At 36.8% G+C, this 25,112-nt stretch overlaps 1 protein-coding gene across 5 annotated transcripts in view; it reads left to right on the top strand.

Annotated features, from left to right (window-relative positions):
* The first annotated feature begins 1,467 nt into the window (after positions 1-1,467).
* Positions 1,468-25,112, top strand: part of SLC26A7 (solute carrier family 26 member 7) — a 172,833-nt gene continuing 149,188 nt past the window's right edge. For 3 of the 5 annotated variants that reach the window (XM_047783623.1, XM_047783624.1, XM_047783620.1), the window contains exons 1-2: positions 4,232-4,326; positions 4,466-4,770. In XM_047783623.1, the coding sequence (XP_047639579.1) occupies positions 4,578-4,770 (193 nt within the window). In that variant the 5' untranslated portion in view covers positions 4,232-4,326; positions 4,466-4,577. The other 2 variants (XM_047783621.1, XM_047783622.1) reach the window with 2 other exon arrangements.

The raw sequence follows: 25,112 nt of genomic DNA, 5'->3' as shown, positions 1-25,112 counted from the left end.
TGGCAGAAGGAAAAAACATGGAGAAGAAACAGACTGGAAATTGTTATTTAATACAAAGAAAGCACAGTAACTCACATTAACAATCCTGCACTGGGAACACAGGATTTTGCTTGTTCTGCTCTACTGGTTGGCCTGTCATGAGTAAAATATTAACTGCACTGTTTAGGATTGTAATTGATATATATATATATATATATATATACATCCACATTTAAATGTAACAGTATTTCTGAAATGAACAACACCATAAGAATCAGAGCATTTAGGGGATTGCACTAAATGAATTCGTCCTCAAACTGAAGGATTTTTATGTGTCACAGGGATTAGGATAAAGGCTATAGAATGGACATTTTAAATAGCAGAGCTTGGCCTAATAATTGGGAAAAATGTTCTCACAATTAGAGCATCTGAAAATTGGAATAGACTATTTTTCTAAGTTTGTTAATTACAGTTATTTGTAAGTATTAAAACAGAGATTAGATTCAGGGCTGTGCCAACATTTTGGTTAAACTGGGAAAAAGGTACCCTCTCTCATGGATGACTTAATAAAAGTCTCTCCCTCTGTGTTGATGTGTCATCATGCCAGTTATGTGACTCAGTAGAACATGGATTTGGTTTTGGCTGCTACTTTCCTATTCAGAAGGGAACATTTTGCAATGTCCTCTTATTAGAAGTGCTATAGATCCACTTCTTGAAGTAGGCTTGACTCTGGAGTTAATGTCCTCTGAGATTTATGAGTCTCCATTTCCAAGGGTAACCTGAATATAAGTCACTGCTGGTCTGCACATAGATCACATTCAAAGAAGCATAATGTCACAATCAAAAATAGTGTGAGAAGAATTTCAGTCTTACTAGTGTCTCTCTAAAACTATTAAATGTGATCCAGCTTATAGTGCACATTTCTTAAAGGACTTTCTCTTCATTTTTGTTCCTGACTCAGTTCCCTCATTTTTCAGAACTGCTCCAGAGCAATTTTGCTTTCACACAATAACCCTCTAAAATTGTCTGTGAAACTCCAGTCCATGAGGTTTTCCCTCTTTTGTCTCCTCTCTTTCTTCTACATTTACTCTAGTTTTCCTCTCTACATTCTTCAGGTTCTATGATATTAGAAAAAAAGAATTGTATTGAAAAATAATTTTTCTTAGATTGTAAAAGAATGGGAAGAAGTTGAGCCGGTAAAAATAAAAATCTCTCCTTATTTTCCCACTGCTACCTCTAACTGTCTTTCTATCTCTACCTATTTTCCTGATTCTTAAGTGGCACAGCCTTGAAGCGAGGCTGAGGTAGACTAAATGATTCTTTGGTAATTTCAGGAGTAGGAGCATTCATATGTTAATACTTTTTTGAGGGGATTCTCTGTCTGCAGAACCTTCTACTAGATCCTGAGGAAGTTATGTGATTAATCCCTACTCACAAGGAATTTACAGTCTCATGAGCGAGATTTGATAAGATCACATGCAATGGATTTCAAGGAAGAAAATCAATAGATGGTGAAAATTACTGTAGCTGTTCACCCATGAATAGCCTCAAGGTTACCTGGATGTTAGGGGTACAGCAAGAACAGAACTGTGGGGAAGCCAGGGAAATTTCCATGGAAGAGGTAAGCACTGAGTAAATGTTTAGACAAGGGAAAAAACCATGGAATTAGAGAAATTAGTATCAAGATAAACTGAAGAATCTGAGTGCCATAGATAGTGAGATATACTTAACTGCTAGAATATAGGGTCTGGGCAAGGTGGGAAGCCTTTTTTTTCTAAGTAGGAATGCAACTCTCCATCCTCTGAAGTTGTGTGACTTGATTAATTTACCCCATTCTGCCTTTTTCTATTTTCTTCATTAAATAACCGCTAGAAAATAGAGACATTTTCCCTCCCCTATCCTTTTAGAGCATTTCACACAGTCTAACAAAATGTGATTGATCAGTAAAAACTTGCTGAATTAAATGGAGTTGATGGGTAGCTAGTCAGAGTAGGGTTAGGGAAGTGGAGCAAGGGTCCACTAATGAGTGCTAATGAGTTAAGTGCAATATTGGAAATCACTGGAAGTTTGGACATGTCAGGGAGGTGATCAAAATATTTGAGGAAAAAGAATTTTTCTGTTGTTCCTCATGGAAGGTGGAAGGTATTAAGTTCATCTTTTTCTTTATATAGTTGTTGCCTGGACATTTGGATAGAGATGTCTCATGTAGGTGAAATTTAAGCTAATTTTAGTCATCGAATGTTTTGAATAAATACATTTAGTCTTAAATTTTATGGGCCAGTAAAGTACTCTGAGAGTCTCATGGTGTGTGAATAAATTTCTTCATAAAGGTTTTTTGTTATTGTGTATTATAATCAATCAATCCTGCACTTGATGCTATATTTTGGAGTGAGATTTTGGCATGTTTTAAATAATGTGTAAGTGCATGGATTTGGAAGAAAACATGAAATTGGAATTTCAGGTTTATACTTAAAATATTTTTAGGAGAGACTTACTCTAAATTTTAGGAGTTGTTATGTTTGTTTGTTTGTTTTAATGAGAGACTACAGAACTATTTTATCAAGCTAATTTCTTTCCCTCCCGATTTTAGGATGTTTTAAAGCAATTGCTGGCACTAATAGGCTTAGGTACTTCTATATAGATTCATCTTCAGTTATAAAAATATTATTCATGTGAATTCTTTGCTACTAACATTTAATACAAAGGTTTTTTTTCATGATTGAACTTATACAAATCATAGCTGTTGATTGATGATTTCACTCAAACTTTCAATTATTTTTCTCTTTTTGTTAAGATGGATTTGACTTTTTGGCCCAGATATGTTTTGAAAAAATATCTTTAGTGTTAATTTTTGTTATGAAAGTAGTAATACCCAGTTCTATGTAGCTTCTGAATTCCTTTGTTTATGCAATGAGGAGAGTTTATAAAATAAGGTTAGATGGTATTTTTTTTGTGAAGAAAAGCAGGATAGTACCTCTATTAAAAGTGGATTTACTTATCTCATGAATCTACCTCTCATACCAAAAAAATAGGGCTAAAATGTTACAACTGAGTCACTGGCGGGACCCCAAATCTAAACTAAAGAAAGGTTTGTAAATGTAACTATGTAAAAAAATTGGAAAAATACATAGCAAATTCTAATCTGTACATGTGAATAAAGTATACATATATCACTACATATTTGGGATTCACTGGATTTAAAAAGAAAGATTTTGGCAGAGATAGAAAGCCAGTGATGTCATTTTTGGAAAACTGAGAGTGGCTCTTCACCTTAATTTAAAAACAATGGGAAAAGGTACAGCAGGGGGCTTTGGAAGTAGCCAAGGAATCCAAGTATTTTATTATTCCAAAGGCTTCCAGAAACCAGCTTTCTCCTCTCTGGACAAATAGGCATTAAAAGTGCTGCAGCACACTATATACATACTGTTCTTTTTCTTGGCTTCACAATTTTAGTTAATATGTTGGCTTTTTGGTTTAATTCCAATGGCATAGCTCATATATGCAGGCTTCTTCTGGGGGCTGGGCACTACAATCATAAAATAAAGGTTTTGGACAGCCTGTCTTCAATATTATAAAATGTAACGTCTTTTCTACAGTAAAGAAAAAAGTCATGTGAAAAGTGGGTAGCATCATACAAAAATTTGGGGACACTTCAAACAATAAACAGTATGAACTATATGTTGTTCCTCAGAAATTTCAGTTAACTACCAAGAGTGTGAGAATTATACAACTTAGAAAAATAGGGAAAACTGAATGAACAATTCAGAGCCAGGGAAGAAATGTTGCAACAATTAATTGTTCATTGTATGGTTTTTTTCTTAGCCCATGAGATGAAATTTCAGTTTGTTTATGAGAACTGGCTATTCTGATTATAGACTGGGCAGTGGTTGTGTGAATGTTTTTGTATTAATGAAAATCTCATCTCCCAGGGAAAAGAAAAGGACGTTTAGCAATGCCGCTTATGTTTCTCAATTTTTTTAGAACGGGCAGTTGTTTGATATATTGAAAGTATACACTTCTCAAAGAAGTAAATCTAGATTCTATGAAGTATTTTGCATGACAAACCTCTCTGGCAGTTTTATGATTTTGCATAGCCTGTAGGGAGAGACTTGACTAGCTGAATGCTTCCTGGTTTCATTAGCATAATCCAGCCCTCTTCCAACACACACCCAGAACTACCTCATTAGCTATTGGGATTTGAGCCAAAACATGAGACTACAGTGAATATAAGGAGAATTACTGGTGAGAGAGCTTCAGACCAACTTAACACTGAACCCATTACTTTTCCAAGATCTGAAAAATATTACAAATAACAGGAACCATTTATCCATCAGATAACAATTCGAGGTTTTAATCTATATCTTTTATCTGTAATAATTAGTTGTACTGTAGTAAGACATACAGCCTGGCTGAATATATTTTGTGCTTCTGTTAATCTCTCTCCCTCCCTCTCTCTCTCTCTCTTATTGATTTATTTTCTGGATAGCTTTGATATTGTAAACCACAGACGAGTCGGAGCCTGGCATTGAAAGGAGGCGTTCGGCAACAATCCTTTCCTTGTTTAAAGAAGTTTGCTTCTACAAGAGGGAATCAGAAAAATGAAAGGGGCAAAGAGAAAAAAGAAAAGTGTGCTTTGGAGCAAGATGCTTACCCCCCATTGTGAAGACTTTAAACAGTGGTGTAGAAGGCGACTACCTATTTTGGAATGGGCAACTCATTACAATCTGAAAGAAAACTTGCTTCCAGACACTGTGTCTGGGATAATGTTGGCAGTTCAACAGGTGACACAAGGTAATGTACTGCATTTGATTTTCCTATTTTTTTTTTCAGCATTGATGTCACTTTGCATTCTTGGAAGTGTTGTGACCTAAGATCTACAGTTTAGTTAATGAAATGGATTTTAAATAACTTGGGGGGAATAAGCACATTGAATATTTGTATACAAAAATGTTCCTAGTTGTCTTTGTTTTTTGTTATATTTGATAGCTATTAAGCATTGAGCCAATCTTTGAGTGGGTTTATATACTTGCAATGTTAAAATTCAATACTATATGATAAAATATCAATAGTTGTGGGAGAATGAGTTTTTATAGTTTGATCTTGCTGATATAATTTACCTAAGCTGAATCAAGTAATAATATATCTTCTGGCTTGAACATATCATTTGTAAACCTAATTGGCAGCACACGATTACCTGTTGTAGCCTTGAGAGTTCCTATAGGCAAGGAACAATTTTCTGTACATAAAGGAGGCTCGTTGCCAAGATCACTATTTGCAAAGAGAATCCTGGATGTCCTTAGAGCTTATGTTTTACTGTGAAAGCCAATTCAATTCTGTATCACATTACATACTGTGTTTCTCAGTAAGAAATTTAAACTGGTGAGAAGTCTGATTTTAGCTTTCCCAAAGCAGATTATGTGTAATATTCTGGATTTAGATAGGTGTTTCTCTTTCTGAAAGCTGTTAGGTATGCTTGCAATGTGTGGGCATGTGTGTGATTTGTGTGTGTGTATTTTCCTTAAAGGTATGTTCACTGTATTTTTAAAAAAACTGCTTCAGGAGTTCCCGTCGTGGCGCAGTGGTTAACGAATCCGACTAGGAACCATGAGGTTGCGGGTTCAGTCCCTGCCCTCGCTCAGAGGGTTAACGATCCGGCCGTGAGCTGTGGTGTAGGTTGCAGACGCGGCTCGGATCCCGCGTTGCTGTGGTTCTGGCGTAGGCTGGTGGCTACAGCTCCGATTCGACCCCTAGCCTGGGAACCTCCATATGCTGCGGGAGCAGCCCAAGAAATAGCAACAACAACAACAACAACAAAAAAGAAAAAAAAAAAAACAAAAAAACTGCTTCAAGTAGTAATTTCCTACCTGTAGCAAGAAAAGGAACTGGTTTCTCAGCTTTGAGAATTTGTAAAATGTTCCTTGGCATAGACTATGTAGATTTATATTTCTTTGCAGTTTCACTAACTCCCTGGCTCGAACTGTTATTCATATAGTTAAATTATAAAGCAATTTTCTAATTGAATTATTCTGTAGCTGGAACAAACTGGTTTGTATGTTTGTGTTTTTCATCTGATTAGGAACATCCGCACTTTTTTTTTTAATCCATAATACTATAATACTTTGTGGGATTCTATTTCTATGAATACCTTCTGTTATATTTTTAATGACCAATTTACCAACAGCAAATAGTAGTTTCTCATAAAAATGCAAAGTAAATTACAGGTTAGGACATTTTGGGATTGTTTTTATTCAATTTTAAATTCAAAATGAGATACTGCCATGTACTTTGAAACTAAGGTGAAGAACTTACAAGGGCTTTTTCACTAGATAGTTTCAGTACACTTTACAAATTTATTTTACTTTAATGTAAAGTGAAAGAAATATATTTTTAAAAGTTATTTGTCTTTTCATCTTTGTAAAATATTATGTTACTAAGAAAATTAGGGGATATGATAAAGATACCTGTGATACATCATTAGTGTTACCATTCTTGCATCTTTTGGCGGTTAATATTATGGCTTTTCTTTGGGTATAGATACTTGAGAGGTTTTGTTTTGAGTCATGTATTTCATTGGTTATGAAGAAATACATTGGCTAGCCACCAACTTATGAAAAGTACAAAGCTTACTCAGCCCTTGCATCTTGAAAGTTATGGATCTGGCTATTGGTTCTTTTAGAAGGCTCCCAGTGATTGGGCAAGGAGAAAAGAAAGAACTGAAAGATTTTTGTTGGTGTACAGAAATACTAATCCTTCTAAAAAAAGTACCTATTCTTTTAAAAGTACCTATTTTTTAAAAAAACAATTCTGTTGAATTGTTTTTCTCATTCTTACCCTCTATGGGTAAATGTCATAAGCTGCCATTTGTTGTAATGGGCACTATGCTAAACCCTTATATACATTATCTTTCCCTATCCTAACAAAATTCCAAAAGATAGCAGTCCTTCATTTACCACATGAGAAAGTAGAAGCTTAGAAAAGTAAAATTTTCCCTAGACCTCATACCTGATAAGTGGTAGAGTCAGGACTTTTTCCAAAGCCAACACTCAACATCTTATGCATAACACTCTACACTGCCAAAATAACTAAATTTTTTCATAATACTAATATTGTTAGTAATAGAAGGCATTTCTTTGGAAAGGTGCGAATATCTTTTCCTTCAAATTGCCTTTTTTTTGCATTTAGGTTTCACCCCTTTAGTTTTTAGACTCAAAGCCAGCATGACCAGAAAAATAATTGCAGGAGAATATAGAATAAGGAAAATGTTTAGATATCATTACCTTCTATATCTGTGAATACAGTATTGGCAATCATTTTTATTTTATTTTATTTTATTTTTTATTTTATATATATTTTTCTTTTTAGGGCCGCACCTGTGACATATGGATGTTCCCAGGCCAGGGGTCCAATCGGAGCTACAGCTGCCAGCCTATACCACACCCACAGCAATGCAGGATCCGAGCTGCATCTGTGACCTACACCACAACTCACGGCAATGCCGGATCTTTAACCCACTGAGCAAGGCCAGGGATTGAACCTGAAACCTCATGGTTCCTAGCCAGGTTTGTTCCCACAACGGGAACTCTGGCAATCTTTATTAATTCCAGTTTTTTAAGGAAAAGTTAGAAGTAAGAGGTAAAAAATTACCTCTTACTTTTGCATCATAACGCAAACAATAGAAATAAATACCTGTTTTTACCCTACTAATCTTGGAAGCAACTTTTCAGTTACTTAGCATAGTTAAATTATAGGATATTGTTGAATTCAATGCTTTTTTTACCCTTATAAATACAGAAAATTATATAGTTCAATCTAGTAGTCATTTTTAATTCTTCTCTCTCTAGAAATATATTTAAAATTAATGATAATGGAAAACAATATTTTAATGTTTTCTCTGTAAAATACCAAGAAGCTATTTTAAATTAATTTATTAAAGATTTCCCAGTTGTTAAATATAGTTTCAGTCATCACCATAATTGATTCCACAATGGTGTTTTCTTTTTTTTTTGTCTTTTTGCCATTTCTTGGGCCGCTCCCGCGGCATATGGGAGGTTCCCAGGCTAGGGGTCTAATCGGAGCCATAGTCACCGGCCTACGCCAGAGCTACAGCAACACGGGATCCAAGTCACCTCTGCAACCTACACCACAGCTCACGGCAATGCCGTGATCGTTAACCCACTGAGCAAGGGTGGGGATCGAACCCGCAACCTCATGGTTCCTAGTCGGATTTGTTAACCACTGCGCCACGACGGGAACTCCCCCACAATGGTGTTTTCTATGTTGACTACACTGTTTCTAAAACCCTTTTTTCTCGAGTTTTAGACACTGCTCTTTATTTACCTTTTGCATCACCTTTCCAGTCTTTTCTTATTATGAGACTTTGCAAATTTTACCTCCTACTCTATCTATCCATTGCGTTAGTGTCCTGGAGACCCAAACCCTGGATCTTCTTTTCTGAAAATACCTTAGGTTATTTCATCTATAACTGTAACTGTCCTAATGAGATTTACTTTTTAGCACAAAGATCCACATATTCAACTCTACAAACCTAAAATCTTCTAAAAGCATTTCAAATGCAACATTAGTCTTCAAAAACAAATAAACTGAATGAAACCACCATCCTAACCAGAATTATAATAACAAAATCAGTAATTTTTAGGTGCAGATGTGAACACTTGAAAGAACACTTGACTTACAAAACTGAGGCTCAGAGAGGATAAATAACTCTTAAAGATGAACAGTAAATGAATTAGAAGAGATAGGACTTGAACCTAATTATGGACTAAACATGGCCTATGCTTTCACACTTATACCAGACTGCCTCTCCTAGAAATTCTTGAGCCATTCTTAACTTTTCCAATAGGGTACCATCAGCCACCAGTTTCTGTTGTTTTTATTCCCTAAACAGATTCTTTCCAAGTAATCTTACTTCATGCCCCCTGCTACTGCCCTAGCTGACTAAACTATGTGGGTCTAAACTTGTGGGTCTTCACTCTCCACTGTCTCCTCCTGTAGGCCATTCCTTAATGCTGATGAAATGATCCTGAAAATCTAAACATATCACTTCCCTGTTCAGAATTCTTCAATGACCCTCAGTTCCCTCTAGGATAAAAGCTGCATTCTTCAGAATAACCTATTAGATCATTAATAATCTGGGCCCCCTGATACAAAGGAATATTCGAAGAGTTCATTGCTCTGAGAATCCCTCCAAATCTCCTGGGAGATTGTATGTTTGCTTACCTCCGACTCCCTTTGTACTTTTTACATATCTCTCTGATAGGCCTTAACGGATTGTATTGTAATCTTTTGGTTCAACTCTTCACACACTTGTATTTAACCTTTGGATACAATGTCTTAATCTTTGTATTCTTGCTGACTTATTTATTGCTTGGTGCATAGATGTAGGTTTTTCAACAAATATGCTTCTTGGAATCATTAAATACGCAATTTAACTCTGAAGCCTTTGATTATTCTATGGTAACATGCATGTCCTTCCTGCTGCTCTATGAAATACATTAAATTTAAATTATTTATTATGTTTTCAAAATAAATGTAATAAAGATTTTGATAATAACAAAATAAAAATTGATAACAAATTTAAAAAATTGATAATAAAGAACAATTAATTTCTTCCAATTTATCTTACTTTCCTGAAGTTCTAAACTTGCAGCCCTCCAGATAAACCTGGTAAAAGATTTGAATGTATTTCCTTTGTCTCAGTGTTTGATTTTTTTCTCCAGCCAACATTATTAACACATTCATATAGGTCATGTGAAAATCTGGATGCCTGGCCTCTCTTGAAAAAGGAGAAAACTTGGCCTTACAGGGCTCGAGTCTCCTTGTGGCAAAAGTCTGCTGGCTTCCCCTGCAGACAGGGCATGCACTTTGCATTTTGTCACAATTCCCACTTTCACACATCTAGTGCCACAACTTCCTCCTGGTATCCTCATCACCTGCCTAGCTCTATTAGGGTCTGAATTATTTTCCCCTACCAAGACACTTTCTAACATGTTTTGTTGAAATGCCTTGAACTTGCTTACTGTTCAATACAACCTTTAAAAGAGATTACATAAGATTAACTTCCTAATTTATATCCATAGAACCTTCAGGTCTGTGAACCTGTGTTAACATAGTCTAATATATTTCATTTCTTTATAATCCTATGTATTTTCTGTTACTTATTTTAAGAAAATTTTCCGGAAAGGAGTCCACAGGCTGTACCAGACTGCTAAAGGGGTCCCCAGAGTAAATAAATAGAAATGTAGGTGTGCTCATTTTAAAGAAGAAAAGGAACTTTAGATCATCCTTTCATCGTGTTCAAATATTTCTTAGAAATTATTTATATTTACAAAAATATTAAAGAAATTTGGGAGCTCACATTCTTTACATCAGCAAAGAACCTTTATAGCTGGCATCTCCCACAATATTCTTCAATTGACATCTTGTAGGGCCTCACTACAGAAGACAGTTTGAAGATGAGCAAACATTCTAGAGAATATCATTGACTTAAACAGTCACCAACATGGTTGGCAAGCTAAACAGTATAAAACTCTCATCTCTAGAGTATTTCGTTCACACAATTGCCTGGATGACTACTTGGGGGGAATATTTTCTTTGTTTTCATTCTGAAAACTCAAGCTTTGAGACAGGATGGAAACTTAAAATGCATGACTTGCCATGTAAAAATCCAGTCCACTGAGGAGGAATCTGAGAATGTTTTGACTCGCATTCCAGGGGATCACCTAGAATTTTTGTTGCCAACCATGAAGATTTTATGCTGCCATAGGGCTGCCTGCTGTTCAAACTACAGGTTTTGGGTCACAGACGAAAGATGTATATGTTCCTTATAATTATGTAGAACTTGTGGCATTACTGGCACCAAAACGTGTGGCGGCTGATCTTCATTGAACTCTTGAGGGCAGCTTGGTGACATGTTGAACAGTAAGTGGAAATTACTGAAGCATACTGCACTGTGAAGCTTAAAGTCTTGTCTGAGAATTTTTCTCTGCATGGTCTCAGTCTTGAAGATTCAGAATTATAGCATTAGCTGTATATCTCTAACCTAAGCCTCTTAACTCACTATACAGATATAGATTATAATCTAGAGAGATCATAATTTATTATATCTAGTAACTTTTCTTTGGGAACAATGGCAGCTAAATATTGCTAAATAAATCTAAAGTACACTTGTCTGACCTCTGTAAAAGTGTACCCAGGAGCTAGGAACACTGATGGCTTTTCACTTCTCCATATCACCTCATCCTGTGACCCATGCTCTCACCTATAATTCTAGTCTTCATTCAGCACTTCTGATTTCCTTTTTTCCCCCTTAAATGTAAAATAATGTTAATTTGTATATTAAAGTATTATTTATGTGCTTCTGCATTTTGAATAATTCTCCCTATATATATCTATATCTATTCACAGGGACAAATGATGACCTTCCATTTTAGGGTACTAAGAACTTAGCAAAGTTTGCAACAAAAGATTGGCAGTGGTTGTGAGGATAAGGCATGTGGCTTATATAGTAGGAGACTTTTCTTTTTGACAGCTAGGATCTATCTCTGCTTCTTTTAATAGCCTTGGATTTGTTTTGAGGAACAACCCCTCTTCCATTTTTAGTATACATGGTCTAGGTGGGGTTCTAATTTTGCTTCTAGGCTGATAAGTAAACCATCGCCCTTCACCAGGATTCTCAACTTTGAGGGGCCATTAGAACCACCTTGGGACCTAGAAGAACAGCGGTACCTCGGTCCCTTCTCAAGCAATTAAATTGGATTTCCAGGGAGTGGTTCCCAGACACTGAGGCTCTGTGTTTCTTCTTTTTCCAATTGTCCCCAATTCTAATGTGTAACATGTTTTGAGCTGCATCCAGAATTATTATTCCAGGTGAAGACTTGTGGCTCCTCTTGATAATTAGCACAATTCCATACACCTGGCTAGTGACTGGTTCAATGATGATATATTCCCCCAGGAACAAGGCTATGGGTTTACCACACAACAAACCAGTTATTTCTTATTTTAAAATAGTGACGGTACTACAAAAGACCTGAGTGGTCCAATCATCCCGGACCCTGGGAACTTTTCAGGAAGAAGAGAAGACGTCCTTTTGTGCTGGAACTATTGACAGTAAGGATGATGTGCCTCTACAGCTTCCCAGGGCTTTCAAAGCCTGAAAATGAAGCTACCCCATCAAAGGGCACTGCAGAGAGTAGCAGAGTTCTGATGATAGCTAATTCACTTCTAACTTCTCACTTGCATGTGCAAACACTTTTTTTTTTGTTAATTAGGTTTATGTTGGGTTACTTCTAATTACCTTAACTACACATTTGAGTGTTATTACAATTTAAATGTTACACAAATTATTTCTAATTTTGTAAAATCAAGCAAAATGGATATTACTATAGTTTGTATGTATACTCCTTTTTTGTGAGAATGGGAGTTTAAAGTTTAGAGTACTGGGTGATTTGGCCCCATTTCTAGCACTGCTAAGAGGCGTTGAAATGGAAATCTGTGGGGCTCTATCCCTCATCCCTCGCTGCCTTCTGTTCTCCAGTTTGCTTTGATTATAACAGACATTACCTGAGTGGGACTAAGACTGACACCGGGCAGCACATCGCCTAAGTCTCCTTTCACATCATCCTCTCAGGCTGCCCTTTCCTGTAATAACATGTCACCTTCCTTGATAAAGTAAAACCCAAATTCTGGGTTGGGAGGGGAAGAGGGCTGTGCCAGTGGGAAGAAGTACTTAGAGATCCTGTTCTTTCCCTTGAGAGCCTCTCATTCCCCCTGAAAGACTAGTTAAGGGTGACGGAGGGAGGGGAGATGTGCTTTAATGCTGGCCTGAGCATCAGTGAACAGTAGCTTTTTCTATGTGGCAGAGGTGACATAGGATGAAATGTCTGTATGAGACTTTACTAAAAGCTAAGGAGCAATAAAAGAGAAAAATCGTCCTTATCTTCTATTTTTTATTATACTGAAAGTCACCCCCATCTATTCAGTTGTCTATGCCAGAAGTCTGGTGGGGATCTTTACTGCCTTTTCCCCTTTCAGCTGCATTTAATTAATCAAGTTCTACAAATTCTTTCCTCTTAATGTTTCTCAAATATATCTCATACTCATTGTCCTTGTGACAACCTCCTTGGTAGTAGTAGATACTGCAGCATTTGCTAAATAGTTAAAATGTGTCACAGCTGTGCTAAATACTCATTGCATTCTAAGTTATTGAATTTTCATAACAACCTAAGAGTTTGATACTGTTATTATTTATATTTTACAGATGAAGGAATGCTGATTAGTTTGCTTGTAGTACACGGTAGTACTGTTTCTGTAAAGCAGAGATGGTGTTTAAATGTTTTTCTAAGCTCGAGTCCATGCTCCTATCTTAATTGAGAGCTATTCTTCATTTCTTGCCAGTTAGAATGTTTTCTCATTTATAGTTTTGTCCCTCTATCATCTATTTACAAACTGCAACAAAAAATTGACATAGATATTGGTGCCTTTGTCTTAAATTTCTTCAGCTACCACCATTGCAAATGGCTTTTTAGTTTGTTTTTTCACTCTTTATAGCATCTTTGCTTCCCACCATCTACTGATCTCTCTCACTTTCCCTTGCTATCTTTTTTCTCACCCCTCCCCTCTTGGATGCCTAGAACTTGCCCTAGAACTCCAAATACTTACTTGGAACTGAAACTGCAAGTATGTTTTTATTGGCTTGCATAATGTTGGGAGCCAATGTATAAATATTAGAAGACTTCATTTTAAAATCAAATTTATTCCTTCATTTAAAGCTAATCATCCAGCAGCAAAAGGATAATATTCTTGATTGGAAAGGCTGAGGTTGACTGGTGCTTGCACCCTCTATGTGGGCATGGACTTTGTAATTTGTAATATTCCCTAACACTTCCTACCTTTTACATTAATGCCACTTCACTCCTGTTATTCGTCTTCTTCAGATCTAGAGCAGAAAGTTCTAAAACTCAGAGCAAGGAGGCCTTGACCGTCCAAATCCATGAAAGCCGACAGAAAAGGTATTTTATATAAAAAGCAAACACTATTTAGAAGGTAGTTGTGGCTTAAAGAGATCACTTTTCTCTCTTTACACAGGCTCAAACTTCTGAAAATGGTTTTCAAGGCCCTTAAAAATCTGAATCTCACATCTCTTATGTTCATTCCATGTTCTGGTTATACTAAATGGTGCTTAGTGTTCTAAAGGATCGTGCTTGTTTTGCCTCAAGACATTTGCACATACTGCTCCCTCTAAAATGGATAATCTTTCTCTTCTGGTCCCCTTCATCTAATTATATCTTAGCACATCTCAGCCTGGATTTAATTAAGTAGCTCTCAACATTGCTTGCATGTTATAGTCTCTTTTGGTGCTTCAAAAAAATGCTCATGCCCAAATCCTAGGCAAATTAAATCAATATCTATCAGGAATTTATGGCAAATAATTTACTGTTCTATGCCTCAGCTTCTTCAACTAATGATAAAAAAATTAAGTGCAATGAGCCCCTAGGGTTGAAAACTATGGCTTTCAGAAAGTGCTTGATACCTCTGTCTTGTTTCCCCATGGTACCCTCACTTATCCACTTAACTCACTCTATCATATTTGTTTTTGATTTATATTTAAATTCTTTTCTAAGCTGTAAGCTCCTTGAGGGCAGGGACTATTAAAAGTTTAGGGTAACCAACCACCCTAATTTTAGCAGCAAATGTCCTGAGTCCTAGGAAATCCTTTCAGCTCCTATCAAATAGTAGGTGCTTAACTGTTTCTTAACAGTAAAAAGAAAAAAAAAAATACTTGAGTTGTTGAGATAGAGCTTTCCTGTGCCCCTCCTTTCAGTGGCTGCTCTCCCCATGGAAACTTTTAATCTCTTACTGGTTTTCATATTTAAGCTTATAGGTCTATTGATTAGGAAGTTTTTTTTTGTTTTTTTTTTTTTTTGGTCTTTTTAGGGCCTTACCTGTAGCATATGACGTTCCCAGGCTAGGGGTCAAATTGGAGCTACAGCCGCTGGTCACAGCCATGGCCACAGCAATGCTGGATCCAAGCCACATCTGCGACCTACACCACAGCTCACGACAGTGCCGAATCCTTAACCCACTGAGGGATGCCATGGATAGAACCTGAGTCCTTAAGGACACTAGTTAGGTTCGTTAACCACGGAGCCATGACGGTAACTCCTCATCAAACTTTGTGATCATGGTAATTCTTTATTTTCACTCTGGTGAGATCTCACCTGTGTAATAAAGCTACAGTATGAAAGCATGAGGTGATTTGTCTTAACCTCTCTAGTGATTAGAACCAATGATCATTCATTAACAATATTTGTCTGTGAACCAAGAGTATGTGTGACTATAGGAATTTTGTTTTCATACAGTTGTATATTGCTTAACACTGAGCCCACTGATGCTGTGAACCAGACAGCTGATTATACTGTGGTTTGCTAATAACAGTGCTAAGACCACCAAAAACCAGTTGCCAGAAGGAAAAAACTTTCATCATTACCCACACAGTTTGTGTTTGGTTTCTTATATGTAATTCTTGGAAGTGCCTACTACCACCTAATTATTTTGTTTTCAAGAATACTAGTCTGTGTTCCTAGGGTCCTTTATTCATTTCTATTTTAAAAATATTTGAAAAAAAATACAGTCTTTTGCTATGTTCTTGGAAAGAGGTAAGTGTAAGACAATAGTCCAGCCCACAAGGGCCTTATTATTTTTTCCTTCCTCAGAAATTTGTACAAAAGTGCACAAAAATGATCTTGTTATTTCAATCTTGAAGTCATCCTTATGTGGGTATGTAGGATGGGAACATTTTCTTTTCTTTTTTTTTTTTTTGTCTTTTTGCTATTTCTTTGGGCTGCTCCCACAGCATATGGAGGTTCCCAGGCTAGGGGTCGAATCGGAGCTGTAGCCACTGGCCTACGCCAGAGCCACAGCAACGCGGGATCCGAGCCGAGTCTGCAACCTACACCACAGCTCACGGCAACGCCGGATCGTTAACCCTCTGAGCAAGGGCAGAGACCGAACCCGCAACCTCATGGTTCCTAGTCGGATTCGTTAACCACTGCGCCACGACGGGAACTCCAGGAACATTTTCTTAATGAAAGTTTTGAGAGTATTGGCTTCAGCCTCTCTGGGTAGATTGTATAACCTAGGGAGCTGCCAAAAGAATTCTGTTTTTATTTAGAAACATGAAGAGTAATACAATCCTACCTATATAACATGGCATAAAATGGATATTTGGTGGTAAAAATTGTATCAACATAGAGAAAAAGTGATAGTCTTAAAAAGCTGGTGAGTTTTCATTAGCTACGTATACATTGTATTATATGAAATGGAGTTTTAAGAAATCATGTCCTGCTAATTACTGTTTCTCTGGAGAGGATCTCAAGGAAACTATAAACACAGATAACATTTAGGGAATCTGTCCCACTTTATTAGTTGAGTTAGTGTTTAACACATAGATCTGACAAAGCTGGAGTGAAACAGAACAATCCCTGCCCCTGTTCAGTGGGTTAAAGGATCCCGCATTACCGTGAGCTGTGATGTAGGTCACAGACTCAGCTCAGATCTGGCATTGCTGTGGTTGTGGCATAGGCTGGCAGCTTCATGTAGCTCCAGTTCAACCCCCAGCCTGGAAACCTCCATATGCCTCAGGTGCAGCCCTAATAAAAAAAAAAAAAAAATAAAAAAAAAAAAAGAGTTTCCCAGATAAAGGGCACTACAGAAAGAAGAAAAATATGCAATGATTAGAAGAGTAAAAAAACATAGTTTGTATAAATATTCATCATTAATCTACTTTGGTGAGAGTTGTAGCTGAAAATTTAGCAGAGTCCAGATAATAAAAGCATTCTTGAATAACATGGGAAAAGTGTTTGGGCTTATTTTCCAAGGTGATGGTGAGCATAGTTGGATCTTGAGGGATGGCAGGGAGTGGCAAAGGTTTGTATTATATGTAATCACTCTGGCAGAGGCTTGTGTTACATATTTGACAGAGGCAAGAAACTAGTTAGAAAAGACTAGTTAGGAGAAATTCTATGCAGGAAAGAAAACACTGTGGTCTGAACAGAGAAAAGCAGAAGTGGTAGCAGTAGGAGGAACAGAATCCGCCAGTATTAATGGAATACATAAGGTGATTGGTGTGCTCTGCAATGTGAGGTGAAAAAGAGAGAACATTATTTTTTTTCTGTCTTTTTAGGACCACACCCAAGGCATATGGAGGTTCCCAACCTAGAGGACAAATCAGAGCTGTAGCCGCTGGCCTATGCCACTGCTGCAGCAACGCCAGATCCAAGCCGTGTCTGTGACCTACACCACAGCTCACAGCAACGTGGGATCCTTTAATATGCCGAGCAAGGCCAGGGATCGAACCTGTGTCCCTTTGGATGCTAGTCAGATTTGTTTGTGCTGAGCCACAACAGGAACTCCGAGAGAACATTTTTGATAACTTCAAGGTTTTTCTAATTGGGTGACTAGATGTGTTACAATGTCATTTGCTGAGATAGGGCATAAATAAACAAGGAACCACCAGTGGTTTTTGTTTGTTTGTTTGGTTTTGGCTGCATTTATGGCATGTGGAAGTTTCCAGGCCAGGGATTGAACCTGCACCAGAATGGCAACATGTGCCACAGCTGTGGCAATGCTGGACCTTAATCTGCTGTGCCACATGGGAACTTCCTGTTTGTTTTGTTTTAAATGCATATTGTTTTGTTGTTATGGCAGGGTTGATGGTGGGAAGGATCAAAATAAATAATTCATAAATAATTCCATTTTTAATTTTTTATGTGAGTGCCTGTGGGTGGGATCACTGAAGTCCACTTGGGTCTGGAGTTTAGGAGATATATTAAGGTATATTAGGATTAGCCATGATTATCTCATCTAGTCTGATGACATCAGTTAGTCACGATTAATTTATAGAATAAAAAGAGGAATCAGAATGGGAGAAGCCTCGAGAAACACTGATATTTAGGTGGCTGAGGGGAATGAGAAGACATGATCCATGAACATTATGGTGATCTGGGAGCCAACAGACAAGAGCTTTAAGAAAGGTGTGTTTAACAGGGTAAAATGTATATATGAAATGGGTACCTAGGACAAAAGGAATAATGCTTAGAAACCAAAACGAGTGAAATTCAATGAGAGCCCTAGAAAATATTCTCAATGACAAAATCAGTTGTACCTGAACAAAGTGCTTTACAACTCTTCAGGAATGTGGGCAATTTGTAGAAAAAATTTGTAAAAATTCTGTTCATCATTCAACCCACACTTAAATTACAATTTTCCAAAAAAAGTTTCTGTATGTCTCTCATAATTTATCTTCTCTGAACCATGACTATACTGATTGTTCTGTAAACTGCACATATAATTTTTAATGTTGGATATGTTTGTTTTAGGCAAGTATCTTAGAGTTAGTATTTCATGTTCCTTTATGTCACTCAGGGAATTTAATTTAGGTTGGAAACATAGTAAGAGCTTTATGAGTATTTGTAGGAAAAGTGAGGAAGACCTCAGTTTTGAATTCCAGATACATCACTTGGACAAGTTCTTTAGCTGCTTGAAGACTAAACCTTCTATATGTATAATGGGAATAATAGTGCCTAGTACATAGAGTTACTTTGGAGAGTAAAAGAGAGAAAATAAGGTGCCCAAGGCAAACTATACTACGAAGAAGTGTTCAATAAATGCTGCTATTTTAATATTATTATTATCATTTTCTATTTCCCATAAGAAAGAAATGCCACAGAGCTGGACCTTTTTATTTCAGTTGTTAATTGATGTATCTCAAGTGCCTGGCACATAATAGCTGTTTATTTCTAGGTATATGTTTTTCTACCTCTAGATTTTTTACTTTGATACTTGAAAATAAGAGGAAGGTAAGAAAATGCAGAATATCAGTTTTTCAAGAAATCTTTCAAAACAAATAAATTAGAGAAAGTCTAAGCACCTTATAAAATTCCAAGGGCACCCTCCAGATTTACGAAAGATAAGAACTTGGATCCTTTTTCTTCGAATCTTCGCTATTACTGATGTCAAGTGCTAGACAGATATCATTTAACATTTGCAGGTACTCTGTATGAATGTGCACATCTCTACCTCATTTCTCTTTCCTCCTCCACCCCCTGTCTTCCCAGTTAAAATTAGAAACAGAAATGAAAATAAACAATTCTTAAAGGGAAAGGGAAGAGATGGTAAATAAACTAATAGGCATTTTTAGGTTCATTGTGTCATTCTGTTTCAGTCTCTAGGCATGTGAACCAATATTCATATCCATGACTAAGTAAAAGAATTAACAGTTATTTGTATCCTGGGGGTCCATGATAATTTTTGTTAAACTGGGGTATTGCTGGAGGATGGCACTGTGCAGAGAGAAGCATCAGCATTATTGTCCTGGTACTATCTGTGTGGCCAAGCTGCCTCCTCCTCTACGGCTATATTGTGTACCAAGGCAGTGCCAGGTTGACTGCAGCTCTCTGCGCAGGTCTGCCCAGACAGTTTTCTTTAGAGTGAGAGATTATCTATGTATGCCTTTCCTCTGCTCAGTATTTCCCTATTTTCATGTGGGTTTTGGTGTTTGCTCTTGCACACTTAGTCACTTGAAGCTGGTGAGCTAACAAATCCTCTCTAGAAGTAGCTAGATCATCTTTAAACAGAAAATTAAGCCATCAAAACCTGGAAAGTGATATAATTTCACATTCATGGTCTGAAGTTCACTTATAAAATTCTCTGTCAATAAAGCTAAGAGATTACTTGTTTTTTCCTCTGAAAAATTGCAATTTTTAATATGCTTAAGTAACCTCTCTTTCACTGATAATATTAAAAGATAAACGTGACAAGGAAAAAGTCCTCATATTTTGGCAGCACCTGTGGCATGCAGAAGTTCCCAGGTCAGGAACTGAACCTGTGCCACAGCAGTGACCTGAGCTGCGACAGTGATAACCCCAGATCCTCAAACCACTGAGCCACACAGGAATTAAAATAAATTCTTCAAATTGACCTACTTAAGACCAAGGAAGCCAGGGACCAATTTGGTAACCTCTTTCTTTTCCTAATCAGAGTCTCAGAGTCCAATGTAAATATGATAAGAAGAGACAGTAAAATAGCATTTGTCATGTATAATTGCATTTATACTTTACACTCCTGTTTCTGGTTGATGTCATCGTTCATCATCACACTTTTGCCCTTTCTTAATCATCCTGCCTCTCCATTCTCTTCCTCTTACACTGCCATGTGTGTCTTTCTCCCTGGCTTGTACTTTCAGTGACAGCTTCATGGCCAGCCTTTACCAACGTACCTTCAGGAACCACTCTTCCATAGGTACAAACTCTGCACTTGCAGAATCTTCACAAGACATCTCTTTGCATGTTTGCCTTTCTTAAGAGCTGACTCTCTCAAGCGCTTTATCTCCTGAACATCCCCTCTCAAGTGGAGGCAAGTCATTCTCCCACTGCCCTTGATAATTCATGTATAAAACACCACACTTTCATTTATATGCTCAGTAAATGTCCTGTTCAGTACTGCATCTCCATTTGCATCAGCCTCTTCCAAGGCCAGTTGTCTTCACATGGTCATATATTTTTGTAAAATTTCCAAAGATATTTTAAATGAAATTAAGAACACTATCTTTTTCCAATTCAACCTCCCTTGAGTCATGCTTCTTATGTCTGGTGGCATTGGAGTGGCTGCAGATATTTTGGGAGTCTGGCTGAGTAAGTTGCCACAAAAAGCTGACTTGATGAAGTTGTTGGCGAGGCCAACAACACTGAAGTGATGTATTAGTAATGTCTAATATGCAAGAGGAAAATCAAATTTACCTTTTCATTCTCCCTTTAGAAAATATTGCAAAAATCACTGTAATAGGAAGAAGTGTTCAAAGAATATACGCTTAAAATTCTAAGGGAAAAAGGTATTATAGAGGTATATAAGGCAAATAATTAATAAAAATATTATAGTTTTTTTTTCTGGCTAGTTGATCATGGAGTTTGTCATTCTAAATAAATATTCACCTTTTTAAGTAATTTTATGCTGTAATTTTAAGGAAGGTCCCCAAATGTGTAAGATTTAGCTTTCACAAAACTTGGGTCACTCCTGCACGCAAGTTTATCCATCCTATCAGAAAACTAATAAGCAAGTAAACAAACTTAAGTTTTTTTAAACCACGTCCTCATTTGGCACCAAGCCTTTTTCTTTCTTCTTTTTGAAAACAAGATTTTTCAGATTAATTCATGTTTCCTGACTCTTCTTCCTCCACTTATATCTATTTCTTAAACTTTTCCCACTTAGTTCCTACACCCTTGATTTCCCAAGAAGTGCTCTTCTTAAGGTCACCATGACACCTGTGTCATTACATTCCACAGGTGTTTCTGTTCTTTTTAATGAATACCATTTCTGTGGAAATGCTGCAGACAATTGTCCCTGGTTTCTTTATTCTCTTTTCACCTAGTTTCTCCCCCTCGCCATGCGTCAGGCAGTTCCTTTACTCCGCGAATTCTGGTGTTGACCAAGGCTCTCAGCCTTCTGTTTATTTTACTCTAATCTGACCGGTCTCTTTGAGTTGACCTAATCCAGGACTTCAGCAGTCTTTTATGTGGTTTCTGTCATTTCCCACTCACATCCAATCAGTCAACTTTGGCTCTGTGGCATGTTCTAGGAAGAAAGTGTTCTGTGCTAAAGCCACAGGACATGGAAATAATTTCTTTTTAAAATGTATCTAACATCTATTTATATATGATGGAACTATATTTCCATGATAAATGCTGTCCTTTTCTCTCATGCCACTACCTGAATATCAGCAGTGGCTTTCTAACTGTTCTTTTTTCCACGAATCTAATTCCATATAACTCTTTGTCAATCACTTAAAATGCAAACCTTGTCACCTTGCTCCTGAAACTCCTAAAAGGCTTCTATAATATTCATGATAATGTTCAGATTTCTTTAAAAAGTCTCTATAAAAAATTAAATTGTATAGGTTTTATGAACTTGTTGTACAAGGTGAAAAAAATCTTTCAAGATGTATAAAACATATCAGTAGCCTTGTTCTTGGATTTTTATGTAAATTATCATACAAAAAAAAAAAAATAAGCCTGAGGGGAGTTCCCGTTGTGGCACAGTGGTTAATGAATCCGACTAGGAACCATGTGGTTGTGGGTTTGATCCCTGGCCTTGCTCAGTGGGTTAAGGATCTGGCATTGCTGTGAGCTGTGGTGTAGGCTGCAGACGCGGTTCGGATCTGGTGTTGCTGTGGCTCTGGCATAGGCCGGTGGCTACAGCTCCGATTCAACCCCTAGCCTGGGAACCTCCATATGCCGTGGGAGCGGCACTAGAAAAGGGGAAAAAGACAGAAAAAAAAAGAACCTGAAATTTATTGCGTCTAACAATGTACACTGAACATGTCTCCAGATTAATGGATATGGTTCTAACTCAGACTTTTTTAAACAGGTGCATACTATTCCATAGCAGCCTTGTACAAAGATTGACTAACCTTCTCCATATTTGTGGGCATTCAGGTCATTTCCATGTTTAATTGCCACATAAAGTATTTTAATACACAGTATTAAGAATAGATTCTTATGTAATTCTTATGTGACTATGTATTCATCCAACAATCCTATAAAAGTGTAAAGAGATTTTATTGAACATACATATACCCTGTGCCCTTCTCTAAACCAGTTATTATGGTGAGGGGAATACAAACATCCTATTGGTTGGGCTAGGCCATGTGGCCATGCCTATAGTTTGGGGTAGAGATTAATTACCTCATTCTCATCCCATGTACTATGGAAGGAGTGGCTTCCTGAGGGAAATTGGAGTGCTGCTACTGAAAGAAGGGAGAATGGAGTTGGGTGGTTAAAACATGCAAATGTTTTACAGCAATAGGAACTAATTGCCTCTTCATCTAGGAGGCAAGTGGGTGATGATGTTCCCATGTTGCAGACAAGGATTTCATCCAATGGGAGCATTAGAGGAACAGAAACACTGAGGCTTTGAAGTTTTAAACATGTGTCACCTTATTAGTAAAATCTGACTCAGGAAAAGTTCAGTTAGCCTAGAGTGGTGGTGGGCGACTCGATCAACTTGGAGTGCTTGTCCATTTTGTTTACCTTATGAAGCTTATATACCCCATCTAGAATTGAGAAGTGAATATTCTTAGCAGTATATAGGAGTCAGTAGTAACTAATCAACTTTGATTTCTAAGAACTTAGAGGTTTGTCTGAACAGAATCCAGGTATGGAGTGAGGATAGGTCTAGGCCTACTTCTCTGGAGAAGCTATAAGTCTATGGAAAATATGGAATTCCCATTGTTTAGTCTGCCAGTCATGCATCCAGAAACATTCACATTGTATGTGAGTCCCGACTTTGTGTGTGTGCACACATATGCATAATAGCTTTCATTATTAGATTTAAAAATATACCAGGTTTGCCTTTATTCCTTGGACAAATGACTCTTTATTTGAAGAAAAAATGTAATGTATAGCTGATAGGCCATTTGTGGCAACTCAAGATTATTACTTTCCTGTTGTCCCAATGTTCAGAGGCTCCAGATAGTTCCACCATCTTTATGAATCAGAGAAAACATAAAATTAGTTTAAAAATAGAGAAATAGAGAAGTTCAGAAGGAAAAATGCGGGGAGATAGGGAAAGAGAGTTGGAGGGAGGGAGAAGAGAATTGTGTAATGCCTTCATATTTCATTAAGCAGCTATTCTTCTTTCTAATTATTAGGCTAGAAAATTGCCTCAGGTTCACTTTGCCTTCCATATCCTTTGTTTATATAGGCTGCTCTTTCATTTTCAGTTATTCATAAGAACCTTAAGTCAGTGATCAAGAAATGCAGCCCAGGATTGAATCTTTCATTTCTTTTTTTAATTTAAATTTTTTTTTTTTTAATTTTCCCACTGTACAGCAAGGGGATCAAGTTATCCTTACGTGTATACATTACAATTACATTTTTTTTCATTTTTTTTTGTTGGGTCTCATTGTTAATGTTTTCTCCAATTCTAAACTCTTTCTTTTACTAATGGAGTTATTGGTACTTAGCCCTTATTCCTTGCAATGAGAACTTTTAAGTGCATCTACTTTTACCAGTTCTAGTTTTAGAATAAATTCTGAAATGCATGCAAAAATACCTCTGATGGAGTTCCCATTGTTGTTCAGAAGGTTAAGAACCTAACACTGTGTCCGTGAATGTGGGTTTGATCCCTGGCCTCACTCAGTGGGTTAAGGATCTGGCATTGCTGTGACTGTGGTAGAGGCCTGCAGCTCAGCTCTGATTTGACCCCTGGCCCAGGAACTTCCCTATGCTGCATATGCAACTGTAAAAAGAAAAAAAAAACACCTGTGATGATCAATACTCAATATATCACTCTGTCGTTTCTACTACCAGGCATTTTTAAAGAAATTAATTTTTGTTAACGTCTAAGTTTTACTCATATGAAATATTTTTATTGAGGGCATATTTTATGGATGATTTAAAAATTTATTTATTTATTGAAGTATAGTTGATTTACAATGTTATATTTGTTTCAGGTGTCCAACATAATGCTTTGATTTTTTTAATAGATTATACTTAATTTAAAGTTATAAAATATTGGTTATATTCCCTGTGCTGTACATTATATCCTTGTATTATATTTATTTTGTATAGTTAACTGAAAGAAATACACAACCTAAAAGTTGAGAATTATGTTTTATTTGGCAGACTTACTGAGGACTTAAGTCCAAGGAGACAGCCTCTTAGTTAGCTCTGAGAGATGTTCCAAAGAAGTATATGAGGAGATGATATATAGGAATTTTTGCAAGAAAATAAAATAAAATAAAATAAAATAAAAAATGGGTAGTCAGACATCAAAAGATTACTGCTAATTAAAAAAAAAATTAGACATCTCAAGTTGATGAATTTAGCACTTTTCTATATATGGGAGGGTGCAAGAGTATGGACTTTATGAAATTATTCCTTTGATAGGCACCTTAAATATTCAGAGCCAGGATCCTATTCTTTTTCTCCAGGGTGCATGTTTGGGAGATGGCAGCTGCAGTGGCTACTGGCTTGATGGTTGTACCATCCTTTGTTTATTGACAAGGCAGATGACATTCTTTTCCACAATACCTACTAGTTTGTATCTCTTAATCCACTTCC

This window comes from Phacochoerus africanus, chromosome 6 (assembly GCF_016906955.1).
Source record: "Phacochoerus africanus isolate WHEZ1 chromosome 6, ROS_Pafr_v1, whole genome shotgun sequence".
Lineage (NCBI taxonomy): Eukaryota > Metazoa > Chordata > Mammalia > Artiodactyla > Suidae > Phacochoerus > Phacochoerus africanus.
This window is presented reverse-complemented; position numbering and strand designations above follow the sequence as displayed.